Genomic DNA, 13,820 nt, shown 5'->3' with positions numbered 1-13,820 from the left:
CTGTGTTATATACTACGTGGCTGCACTATATACTACGTGGCTGTGCTAAGCGTGACGTACATACATACATACATATTCTAGAATACCTGATGCGTTAGAATCAGGCCACCATCTAGTAATTAACATAATGAGCAAGTTACTGTAACTTCTGTTAGCAAAGTAAATGTGGTGGAATAATAGAAATAATGACAAATATCTATCTATTATCTATCTATCTATCTATCTATCTATCTATCTATCTATCTATCTATCTATCTATCTATTATCTATTTACAGTATCTATTTAGCTAGCTAGTTATCTATTATCTATCTGTATCTCTCTATTATCTATCTTCTATCTATCAATTATCTAATTATTATTAGGCCCACGCCATGTGGGCCTAATAAAGTCCACCTTTATTTTTTTTGCAAAACCTAGAGTACTGCTTCAATTTTTTTTAGCCTTAAATATGTGGCAAGTACAGTGGGTACGGCTAGTATTCAGACCCCTTTCAATTTTTCACTCTTTGTTTCATTGCAGCCATTTGGTAAATTCAAAAAAAGTTCATTTTTTCTCATTAATGTACACTCTGCACCTCATCTTGACTGAAAAACCCAGAAATGTAGAAATTTTTGCAAATTTATTAAAAAAGAAAAACTCTCCAAACCATCTCCAAAAAGCTTATCGGCAGAGGGAAGCATGAAGAGCTCTACAATTTCCTGGTAGACGCCTGTGCTGACTTTGGTCTTGATTAAACACAATGGACCTCCACCAGCAGATGACATGGCTCCCCAAACCATCACTGATTGTGGATACTTCACACTAGACCTCCAGCAGCTTGGATTGTGGCCTCTCCACTCTTCCTCCAGACTCTGGGACCTTGATTTCCAAATGAAATGCAAAATGTACTTTCATCTGAAAACAACACCTTGGACCAGTGAGTAACAGTCCAGTTTTTTTTCTCCTTTGCCCAGGTAAGAAGCTTCTGGCTTTGTCTATTGGACATGAGTGGCTGACACAAGGAATGCGACACTTGTAGCCCATGTCCTAGATACGTGTGTGTGTGGTGGCTCTTGAAGCAATGACTCCAGCACCAATGATTCCACTCCTTGTGAATCTCCCCCAAATTTTTGAATGGCCTTTTCTTAACAATCCTTTCAAGTCTGCGGTTATCACAGTTGCTTGTGCACCTTTTTCTACTACACTTTTTCCTTCCACTCAACGTTCTATTAATATACTTGGATACAGCACTCTGTGGACAGTCATCTTCTTTAGCAATGACCTTTAGTGGCTTCCCCTCCTTGTGGAGTGTGTCAATGACTGCCTTCTGGACATCTGTGAAGTCAGCAGTCTTCCCCATGATTGTGGAGCTACTGAAACACAGACTAAGGGACCTTTTTAAATGCTTAGGAAGCCTTTGTAGGTGTTTTTTTTTTTGTTAATTATTCTAATTTACTGAGATAATGACTTTTGGTTTTCATTGGCTGTCAGCCATAATCATCAACATTAACAGAAATAAACACTTGAAATAGATCACTCTGTTTGTAATGACTCTATCTAATATATGACTTTTTGCATTAAAGAACAAAAATAAATTAACTTTTTGATGATATTTTTATTTTGTGAGTAGCACCTGTATCTATCTATAATCTATCTATCTATCTATCTATCTATCTATCTATCTATCTATCTATCTATTATCTATCTATCTATCTATCTATCTATGTATACCGTACTCTGATTATGAGATCACTTCCTGAGTGAACAGTACATTTACACCCAGGTACTCACCTGAGGGTTTTTAAACAGAGCATATTTTTCAGACTTTTTCACAAAGTAAATTTTGTTTTCGCTATCTCTTGTCCAGTCTGAAAGAATTTCCACAATATTTTCATGGTCTTCAAAGAATCTCTCTAGAAGGAAAAAAAAAAACGAATATTGCGCCATGTTAGTCTCCCGCCAAACCAGATTTTCATTCTTATCCAAGGGGGCAGTATTAAAGTACTCAGTGCTGGTATATCAAATATCTGCTAGATATACAATGACTGATATTTACTTACTTACTAGTAAAACGCAGCGGATGTATTATTTTATATTTGTGCAATTTTTCTTGTTTTGTCCCTCCACCCCAACTGCATCATGTAATCACCTATATATGGTAGGTTTTTCTTTCAATTGGTGCTTTCCCCATGCCGCGATAGCATCCTGGCACCTCCAGTCAATAGCAGCTTGGTGCCGGGGTGGAACAAAAATGCTATGGGGAGAACTACCTTACAACAGTGATAAGTACAATTTAAGGGGTTGTAGACTTACAAGGGAAGGGTCACATGCTACTGTAACATCTGGACATGTCTCTATGGATTTTTCAATGTCTGGTGATCCTAGGGGTTGTGTATATTTCTAGTATCTCTTAGAAATCTAGGAGAGTGCACTGGGTAATCTATACAATTCAGAGGAAAGAGCAAGCTACAAGTGTGGACACCGCCATACGAGGCTGCTGTAAGAAGATGATGTTTTCTTGCTTCCAGAAGTAGGATGGTGGCCTCCATCAACCTTAATCCAGACCTTCACATAATAATAACAACGTGAGATCTGAATGCATCCTACAATAAGTATATTAATAGGTAAAGCTTCTCATTAATCAAGTACTCACCGGTTTGAAGCTCAGGATTTTCCTCATATAAACACCACTCAACTGCAAAATCACAGTGAGTCTTCTCGAACAGGTTGTCCAGTATCTCACGGACAGTCTGACGTTCATCCACCATCAAGGTCTTGGTGCTGCTGTCTGTCATGTGAACCTTAACAATCAGCTGTAGACAAAAAGGGACCATGTTGAGACTAATATACGGTATATATAGTTCCTCCTTACTTAAAAATACTGCTGATATATTCCTATTGACTTGTTGATGCAATTTGTATATAAGTGAATGTAGATGAGTTCTCCTGACCTTTAGATGTCTCGGTAACACCATAGACTATAATTTTGGGCTGTAAGCTGGAAGTGAGTTAGTATGTGGCTAGTGTGTGGCTGATATCAGACTTATGTTTATAAGTCGCCTACGCTGATCAGAGAGACAAAAACTCAAGAATGGTGTAGATCCCAAAAAAAGGAGTCTCCGAGGAGCCTACTATGAAGGATTGAAATGACCTGTAGCTCAGCTCCTGTGGGACACTCTTGAGGAGATGCAGAGCATGGCGCAAGAAGACAGCAGACATTAGGGCCTTTGACTGCAGAATATGAGATTTTGTGTGAATTTGGGAGGGAGAGTGGAGATACACTTTTCTTTTTCTGGAGACCCTGTATCCATACTGAGTGCGTGTATGTGACTGAAAGCAGAACATGAAGAATATGTGTAGTTCAACGCCACCACTCCTAATGGTTGAAGTGATACAAGTTGTAGTCTTAAGAGTAAGTGATGTAATCTACACGCAAGACGTACGGCGAGTCTTGGCCCTTTCAGTTAGCGAAAGACACAGTGGTGCAATAGCGTGACTCACTGGCTAGATAGGGTAAGTTGTAGGTTTTTAGAAGAGCTGCTAGTCGTCTTCAGGTGAAACTGGACCAAAAGAACTCAACAAAGGGCTGTTTTGCATTTCAGGACCAAATAACAAATAAAAGCAGAAATCAACAATTCCCATCAACTTGTTTTTGCAAATGAAGCCCCAGGTTCACAAAAAATCACGATCATGCAATTTTGAAACTTGAAGGCCCATTTAGGTAGGGTTAGACAGGCCAGGCCTACAAGGGGATTCTCCACCACATACTGTAATGTAGTCCTCGCTTTAAAGAGCTCATGACTTTAAGCAGAAGACAACCACAACCGATGTCTAAGCAGAAAAAAGTTAGCATAGATTTACATAAGTGTAGGTTTTAGCATCAGTTCTCTCTTTTTCTTCAATTGCGACAATGTGTAATATTCCCAATCTTCCTTCTGATAAAAGATCACTTTAAATATGAACATCATATGAATTTACATAACTCTGGGTTGTCTTATTTTATCTATGGGACACTGAGAGGATATGTAAAAATTCTAATTTGCCTTACAAATATTTCCACAAGTAAAAGTCAGCATCCTTTTACTGCTCTCCTTACATATTCTGATAAAGAAATCTCTAAAGTCATTGATTTTGGTGGGATCCATAGACAATTGTACATTTGGCTATCTTTTCACTTTTTCTCCTCACAGTAATTGGTCAGGAAAATGAGATCAGACATGTTGCATTTCAGCATACCCTATCACTTCTTTTTGCAACGAGATCTCTTAAAAAGATCTCTTAAAAAGATATAAGAACTAAATGTATCAGACCCATAAATCTCTGCACACTGAAACAACCATAGAACACAGTGTTAATACCAGAACACAATTATTTCTCTGCTCTGTCCACTATTGTGACCTTGCAGCCCCCGTAGATGTAGCCCTCCACTTCCCACTGCTGCCGTTACTACAATGTCTCACACACTGTAACGGTTCTTTCTATTTCTGTCGTTATCAGAGATTTATTTTGCCGCAGGTGTTTCCTGAACCTATGCAGCTACGAATTATGTGCTGGTCGGCTGTTTCAGGATCCCAGGCGGCAGCAGGGCACCATTCATCATGTTTTGCTTCTTCATTATACAGATGAGAGAATGTAATATGAAGATGGAATAAAGCGTCATCATGGTTTCTCAATTAAAAAATAATAATAATTATTTCTTTATATTCTGCATTGTTGTGACTGAAACAAGTCAGAAACAAACGAGGCGCTGGGAACATGACGCAGAATTTACAATTTTTAGTGCAATTAGTAGAATAAAATAAAGACTCGTTCCAATAATATTTCCATGGCACATTGACATCAATCAATGATAGCAACCGCAGGAATTTCCAGCCTGCTACGACAATGGAACCTTTATTTGATGGGACCCAAACTATTTCTAGCAGATGTATCTCTCAGGCCAAAGATCTACAAATTTGAAGGACAGTTAGGATCCAGCAACAGCCTTTGGCCAGGTTTACTTTGCATTTTTACTGCACATCAGTGGTTCCGTCAGAAGTTCTGTCTGAAGCCCTGAAAAACGAGATTCAGGGGCAATCTCTGTCAAGGCCATTGACTTAAAGGGAATCTGTCAGCAGGTTTTTGCTATGTAATGTGAGAGGAGCATGAGGTAGCAGCTGAGACACTGAGTTCAGCAATATGTCATTTATTGGGCTTTGTGCCGTTGTTTACATACAATGAAGGTTTTATCTCTAGGAGATTATAATGCAGACTACAGTGCACATAAGCCCTGGTCTGACTCCGCCCCCTCCTCTGATCAGCAGCTCACTGTCAATAGACAATGTACCTAGAGAGCTGTGGGGTGGGCAGAGGCAGCTTTTTTTTTTTTTAAGCTCTGCTTGATGCTAAATCTAAGAACTCTGATTGTGTCACAACTGCTTTATCCAGTAGACTAAATGATGCATAGCTGAAATCAGGGTCTCTGTCTCTGCATTATGCTGCTCTCAGAAGAGGTAGCAAAAACCTGATGACAGATTCCCTTTAAATGAGGCAGAAGGAGTCACTTTATGCTCTCTCTCTGGTTTCCATCTCGGCAGTATCTGCCTCCTTGAGGCAGGCACAAAAACATGGCTGACTGCACATTTTTCCTACCTCAAGAAGGTGGATACTGCCATGACAGAAGCCAGACAGGGCGCAAAGTTACTCCGCCTGCCTCATTAAAATCAATGACCGAGTAAGTGGTTGTGCCTAAATCCTGTTTTTCAGGGTTTCAGATGGAAGCCTCGATGGAGCCACTGAACTGACGTTTGGCAAAAATGCAATATGAACATACCCTTAAAGGGAATACGTGAGAAGGCTTTTGCCGTGTAATCTGAAGACAGCATGAGGTAGTTGTTAAAACACAGATTTCAGAAATGCCTCTCTTATAAAGCTCCTTGGTTTTGTTCTCTTGAATTGATTGTTTTAGCATAGCACCAGGAGCTTATCATTACTGGGACACAGCAGCACGTGCATGCTAGTTCGCACCAACCATCTTGCTATAGGCACCTCGCTGTCTATGGACATTGTATATACAGATCCTGGGGTGGGCGGGGCTAGCTTCCTCAGCTCTGCTGTATTGCTAAATCTAAAAACTTTGACAGCCCTATTTGTGCACCAAGATTTATGCAACTATTGAAAATGGGAAATGTAAGCTGCCATATAGAATATGCTTCTAAAATTGAGGTCCTTTGGGCACTTTGTGTGTGCACACCAGCCATGTCAAGGCGACCTGTCTGATGGGATCATAACCCTTGTTTTATCAGACATATCTCACCCAAATTCACAGGACATCTAGGATCGGTAGCCATGATGTGTCATTGAACATAATAAGTCTGATACTGGATTATAAACTGCAAAGGAACATTTGCCAAGTAGATTTTTCAAAATATCTGCAATTAGTACCAAAGATTGGGAAAAATAATGAAATGGACATTTAGGTAGGTATGTGTACACCCATGAGCCCTCAACAGGGTGAAGCTGTACTTTGCCTAAGTAAAGCTAACCACACTCGTGTGTGTATATATATATATATATATATATATATATATATATATATATATATATATCTCTCAAAATCCAATCACTACTCCAATATTTTCTAGAATTGGGGGACTTTTTTATTTATTTTTTATTTGCATTAACTATCTGCTTGGAATCACTTTGTCAATGGATTTTGTACCACTATTGGCAACAGACACTCAAACACTTGAATCTGTTCCGATGATTTCGAGGGTCCCTCCACCTGTGCGGAGCCCGTGCTCTATGTCATCATCATGGCACACAAAGGACGTATCATGAATAAAATCAAATATGTAATTCAGACCCAAGTTGTGATCCCCCAATATATTAATTAATTCTCACCCTGACAGTGTATGTTTTTTTTTTAACCTTACTTACTTTTTTAACCTTGGCTTCCTTCATTTTGTCTAAGGCAAGCATTATTTTGTCAGCTTTGGCTTTTGAATCATCTTGGTCCTAGAATAAATAACGTGAATTAAAATAAAAATAAAGTGAAATAATTTTTCCCTTTTTGGCGAAACTAAACATGTTACATAACATGCAAACTATGGCATATCTTGAAAAACAATGCCCATTAAGAAAAAAATATTCAATGTTATATAATATTACATTAGCACTTCCCCATGAGATGTAAAGTCTGCTACCATTGCTGTTTTCAGTTCTCTTTATAAAGACTCGCATCAGCCGTGTATGCAAAACATTGTAATTCAGGAGCCCAATGGGGAGCACGTGATGTCCATCTATGTCAGTGGTACTGGCAAATTGTGACTTGAGGTGAGTCTGAATTCCCAAGCATTACTACTAACAGTTCTGAATTTGGCGATTTTTCAGATAAGGTACAATTTTGGGGTTGTCCCAGCCCAAAAGGGGCAAGGTTTGGGAAATTCTTACCCTAAAACGGGCGTTTATGCTCAGGGTATGGCGTTTTCAGGTGGGTTGTGATAGTGGGTAGTAATCGCGGCAGGAATAAAATGTCCCTATGCCGGCAACATTAATCTTAGCAATTACCCACATATATTGACTCATAAATCACTAATGTATGTTTGGGAATGTGCTCTGTAGATGTATGATGAAATTGCACACTTACTTTATGATGCAGGTTCAGTAGCTGAGCCCGCCCTATATATACAGCACAGGTGCTGCACCCAAGAGTAACTACAATCGGTGCTACCTCAGAAGTGAAGGGTTGTTGTTAAAGGGAACCTGTCACCTGAATTTGGCGGGACAGGTTTGCGGTCATATGGGTGGGGTTTTCGGGTGTTTGATTCACCCTTTCCTTACCCGCTGGCTGCATGCTGGCCGCAATATTGGGTTGAAGTTCATGCTGTGTCCTCCGAAGTACACGCCTGCGCAAGGCAATCTTGCCTTGCGCATGCGCAGTATGCTTTGCCCAACTGCGGGCAAAGCTGAAAAGCCTTAGTGCGCATGCGCCGGCGCACTATGTCCCGGGAGTATTTCACTGTGTATCCCTACATGAGTAATTATCCTAACAAATAAAATCTAAAACTACTTCATAAAATAAAAAAAAAATCATAATGGCAAAATCACTATTTTTGGTATTGTTACCTCCTCCCCGAAGAGTAGAATGAAAAGAGATCAAGAAGTTGTATGGCCCCTCAAATGATACCATCAAAATCTATAGCTCGTCCTACAAAAACACAAGTTCTCATGCTGATCATTGTCGGAAATTTTTTTAAAAAATTAAGTGTCTCAGGATATGGAAACTGAAACCTACTTAAAGTATTAAAAAAATTTGGTATAATTAGAACTGTACTGATCCGTACAATAAAGATACAAAAACACAAAAACGAGAATTGCTGGATTTTGTCCGCTCCATCCCACTTGGAAAGTTTCTATAATAAAATGAATGATGCCATTTAAAGCTACAACCCAAACCTATAAAAACCAAGTCCTTAACCCCTTCAAGACTCAGCCCTTTTTCGTTTTTGCGTTTTCGTTTTTCGCTCCCTTCCTTCCCAGAGGGATAACTTTTTTATTTTTCCGTTAATATGGCCATGTGAGGGCTTATTTTTTGTGGGACGAGTTGTACTTTTGAACGACACCATTGGTTTTACCATGTCTTGTACTAGAAAATGGGAAAAATTCCAAGTGTGGTGAAATTGCAAAAAAAGTGCAAACCCACACTTGTTTTTTGTTTGGCTTTTTTGTTAGGTTCAATGAATGCTAAAACTGACATGCCATTATGATTTTCCAGGTCATTACGAGTTCATAGACACCTAACATGACTAGGCTATTTTTTATCTAAGTGGTGAAAAAAAATTCGTAACTTTGCTAAAAAAAAAAAAAATTGAGCCATTTTCCGATACCCGTAGCGTTTCCATTTTTCGGGATCTCGGATCAGGTGAGGGCTTATTTTTTGCGTGCCGAGCTGACATTTTTAATGATACCACTTTTGTGCAGATACGTTTTTTTGATCGCCCGTTATTACATTTTAATGCAATGTCGCGGCAACCAAAAAAAAGTAATTCTGGCGTTTTTAATTTTTTTCTCGCTACGCCATTTAGCGATCAGGTTAATCCTTTTATTGTTGATATATTGGGCGATTCTGAACGCAGCGATACCAAATATGTGTATGTTTGATTTTTCTTTTATTGTTTTATTTTGAATGGGGCGAAAGGGGGTGATTTAAACTTTTATATATTTTTTTTTCATATTTTTTAAAACATTTTTTTTTTACTTTTGCCATGCTTCAATAGCCTCCATGGGAGGCTAGAATCTGGCATAGCCTGATCGGCTCTGCTACATAGCAGCTATCATCAGATCGCTCCTATGTAGCTGAATTACAGGCTTGCTATGAGCGCCGACCACAGGGTGGCGCTCACAGCAAGCCGGCATCAACAACCATAGAGATCTCAAGGAGACCTCAGGTTGTCATGCCAACTCATCGCTGAACAGAGATCATGTGACGGGGTCGGCGATGCGCGCATTTCCGGCCCGATGGCCGGAAGCGGTAGTTAAATGCCGGTCAGCGTTTGACAGCGGCATTTAACTAGTTAATTGTGGCAGGTGGATCGCGATTCTACCTGCCCCTATTGCGCGCACATGTCAGCTGTACAAAACAGCTGACATGACGCGATTTTGATGTGGGCCCAGCGCCGGAGCCCACATCAAAGGGGGAGACACAACATGCGCCGTACTAGTACGGCGCATGTCGTGAAGGGCTTAAAACAGCTATGCTGCTGGAAAAATTTAAAAACTAAAAGCTGCACCTCCAGGGGCTTAAACTGGACAACCTCTTTAATATATACAATCCAATTTATTAAGCATTACTCGAATAATAATAGTTGCCCTTGAAAAAGATGTCCCCCCCCCTTGCCCTTTATCTTTTCTACCTGAGTTTTTGGTTCTTCAGGATCTGGCGGTGGAGGAGGTAGATCCATTTCCCATGCACTAGGTGGTGGCGGCGGGAGAAAAGACAGGTCATCCATGGATCCAATAGTTAAATTATCTGTATAATTGAGATAACAGTAGTTTGCGGAGTCTACATTAGGAAAAGGAGGGGTGCAGGTAACTTTCAGTTCGGCGTCTTTACAGTCGGCCACCAGATCGGCCATGAGAGCGTCCAGATCATTGTCTTCAAGAGCATTAAGTGACTCTGCAAAATAATCAGAAATAAGTCAAATTTCATCTACCAATATTTCAAGATTTTTTTTCGCCAATAAAAATACCTATGCGTGTAAAATGTGTTATCCTATTATTTGTACTGACTGGGGTAGTAATGTTGCGTAGTTATTTTTATGGCAAAATGAAACCCCAAAAAGCATTACAAGTACATTAAGTGTGTAAAAGATAACGCACCATTCAAGTCTTTGAACCCAAAGGAAAAGTTCATCTCTGTTTCTTTGCTGATGGCTTCCTTAGGAGGGTCATTTTCTATACCCAGGCTCTAAATACAGAAAAATGGACACAACAAACTTTAGACATCAGTACGCAACCTTGATGAGTTAGAGATCTACTCGATATGCATTGATAAAAGGCTTTCAGATGCCCATGAGCCTAAAAACAAAAAGGGGCCCCAATAAGAGGGTCAGACCTGGATGGCTGGGAGAGAAAGGGTAGGTGAGAACTGATGATTTTGGTATTTTACAGCATTACTAGGTTTTTACAAAAGTTCTAAAAATTGAATAACGCCTTTAAAGAGGATTTGTCACTAGGTCAAAAGTGGCCGGCTTTTGTTTACATATTTTACCCTCTGATCCTCTGAGTATTCAGATTTTTTTAAATTTAAAGGGACACTGTCACCTCATTTTGGAGGGAACAATATTCAGCCATAGAGGCGGGGTTTTCTGGTGTTTGATTCACCCTTTCCTTACCTGCTGGCTGCAATATTGGATTGAAGTTCATTCTCTGTCCTCCATAGTACACGCCTGCGCAAGGCAAGATTGCCTTGCGCAGGCATGTACTACGGAGAACAGAGAATGAACTTCAATCCAATATTGCAGCCAGCAGGTAAGGTAATATGTTTGGAAATGAACGTCAAACATAAATTCGGCACAAACAGGGTACCCATATGGCACGAGCAGTGTCAGACTGCGGTGCCAAGGGCCCACCAGTACAATACATTGACTTTGGGGGGCCCACTTTTCACCTGCATGTAAATATTACACTACCCTCTTTCACAAATTTACCTACACCTATATATAAAAAGAAAATAGGTAATAAGGTAAATGAATGATATGCTGCTTTTTTCAATATAGAGTGTATCAAGTGAATTATACCAAGTACTGGCCATATAGTGGGGTTGGGGGCCTGTGTCTGCACATGGGCCCATCGGGGGATTCCACTGTTCCCATATGGGCCAGTCTGGGCCTGGACACAAATATGGCAAATTCAGAGTCGGCGATCGTTTCCAAACATATTCGCTCAACTCTACTCAGGGGAGCAGCAAGAACAAAATAAGAGCAAGAACTTGGCACTTTTGACCCGCTGACAGGTTCTCTTTAAGAGCAATGTAATTGTGAGCCTGGAATGGAGTAGTGAAGACAATGTTCATCACAATGTTGTATCATGGCCTCTGTTCACGACAGGAACTACGATATAGCTGCAGATCTATTGTACTGTAAATCCATATGTCTCCCCATGGACAATTGTTGGTTTATAAAGGGATCTGTCCTTGTTCCCTTACAGTTTCTGTCATTTCTACAATAAGAATAGTGTTGCATGCTGTGATTCACTCGATTTTTGCCATCAAAAGAGTGAAGAAAACCTTAATTGTAATATTGATTTGTAGAGAAGCAGTACGGTAAGTAGAAAAAGCAGAAGAGAGCATCATCAAATATTCTGGAAAGTAGGAACAGAAAACTCATTGGCATAAATTTGTCAGAAACATGGCGTTAGTTGCTTGGGTTTCAGAAAGTACCAAAAAAATCCAAGTTAGTCGGAAAATAAAAGCCAAAAAAATAAAATTTACATAGAAATATATATATTGAAAGGGATCTGAAACCGGCAAATATTGTTGAAAAGACATTCTAGACATGTTGACAGCGATGTTTCTACTTCGAAAATCCATGTCGGAATGGCAGTATGATCCTTTTTAAAAGTGTAAAAATAAACTCTGCCTTCCTAGCCCGAATGACAGCTCCTCAGTGTCACCCTCTATAAGGAAATAGGGAGGAAACAATAAGTAAAAAGTCCCTGTCATGTATGGTCCTGCCATCATTATAATAGAGTATGTCGAGTAATGATCCGGTCTTCAGAAGGATCTACGTACAGTTACCAAGTGCTATCGGTGCATGGAGGATGTGGACACAGATGAGTCGGAGGGAGCAGGATCTGAGGTCAATTTAGAAAGGGGGAACAGGGGAGAGTCATTGGTGAAGTGAGGCGATAGGCCTGTCTAAATAGATGTGTTTTAAAAAATGCGTAAAAATGCAGTAGTCCAGATGAAAAAGAATGAGAGCAAAAGCTGAGAGAAGGTCGTATTATGCAAATGTTTCTAAGATTCATTTGGCATACCCTGAACCTGTGCGATCATCACATTACCAGGACATATTTTTATCCACTGGAATTAAACAGAGTCAATTTAGATGAAATTTATCTGGGATAATCATATTTGTAAGAAGTTAGAATTAGAAATCATTAGCAAGTAGTTCTTAAATGACTGAAACTTCACATAAATATTTGCAAGGAGATTGCATAGATGCTCTAATGTAAAGGGAAACGTGATAGGGGATAAATCCCTTAAAGGGGTTATCCGGTTAAAATGATCACCTATCCATAGGATCAGTGATAACCTATTGATGGGTGATGGTCCGACCACTGGGATTCGAACAGGTCACAGGACAGGAAATCCTCCTTCAGATGGAGTGGCAGTGAGCATGCTCAACCACTGCGCCATTAACACGTTCACGACCTTGGATTTTCCTTTTTTTGCATTTCCATTTTTTGCTCCACTTCTTCCCAGAGCCATAACTTTTTTTTCCCGTCAATATGGCCATGTGAGGTCCTGTTTTTTTGCGGGACAAGTTGTACTTTTGAACAACACCATTGGTTTTACCACATAGAGTACTGGCAAATGGGAAAAAAAATTCCAGTGAACAGTGAAATAGATTTTTTTTTTTACAATGTACAATAAATGCTAAAACTGTCCTGCCATTATGATTCTCCAGGTCATTACACGTTCACAGATACCAAACATGTATAGGTTCTTTTTTATTTGTGTGGTGAAAAAAAAAGGTGCCATTTTTCGAGACCCATAGAGTCTCCATTCTTTGCTATATGGGGCTGGGTGAGGGCTGTTATTGCATTTTATTGTAATCTTGCAGCAACCCCAAAATGTAATTCTGGCATTGGATTTTTTTTTCTTGTTATGTGGTTTACCGATCGGATTAATTATTTTATATTTTGATAGATCGGGTGTTTTTGGACTCTGCGATGCCAAATATGTGTATTTTTTAATTTGTATGGTTTTATTTTGAGTAGGGCAAAAGAGGTGTAATTAGAACTTTTATTTTTTTTTATATTTTTTAAAACTTTTTATATACTTTTTTACTGGCTTCAATAATTTTCTGCTATGAACGCCGGCCATGGGGTCTTCTGCAGACCACCAGTTCCCTTGCCAACCCATCGGCGCCCCGCGATCATGTGACAGAGGTGCAGACGGGTGGGATTAGCGACACGCTTCCAGTAAGCATGAGTTAAATGCTGCTGCGGCATTTAACTAGTTAACTAGTTTCCACCTGCGGCTGTTAGGTGCACATGACAGCTGATCAAATAAACTGTCATGTGTCAGAAAAGCACCAGGGCCTGCATCAAAGGGTGATACATGACCTATGACGTG

The 13,820-nt window shown here is 39.8% G+C and overlaps 1 protein-coding gene across 1 annotated transcript in view; it reads right to left on the bottom strand.

Annotated features, from left to right (window-relative positions):
- Positions 1-13,820, bottom strand: part of APBB1IP (amyloid beta precursor protein binding family B member 1 interacting protein) — a 137,330-nt gene that overhangs the window by 49,593 nt on the left and 73,917 nt on the right. Inside the window, exons 3-7 of the mRNA XM_069729597.1 lie at positions 10,340-10,427; positions 9,874-10,136; positions 6,899-6,976; positions 2,634-2,793; positions 1,772-1,893 (exon numbers count right to left, since the gene is read on the bottom strand). Coding sequence (XP_069585698.1) covers positions 1,772-1,893; positions 2,634-2,793; positions 6,899-6,976; positions 9,874-10,136; positions 10,340-10,427 — 711 coding nt within the window. The remainder of the gene's footprint in view (positions 1-1,771; positions 1,894-2,633; positions 2,794-6,898; positions 6,977-9,873; positions 10,137-10,339; positions 10,428-13,820) is intronic.

The sequence above is a fragment of the Ranitomeya imitator genome, chromosome 6 (assembly GCF_032444005.1).
Source record: "Ranitomeya imitator isolate aRanImi1 chromosome 6, aRanImi1.pri, whole genome shotgun sequence".
Classification (NCBI taxonomy): Eukaryota; Metazoa; Chordata; class Amphibia; order Anura; family Dendrobatidae; genus Ranitomeya; species Ranitomeya imitator.
This window is presented reverse-complemented; position numbering and strand designations above follow the sequence as displayed.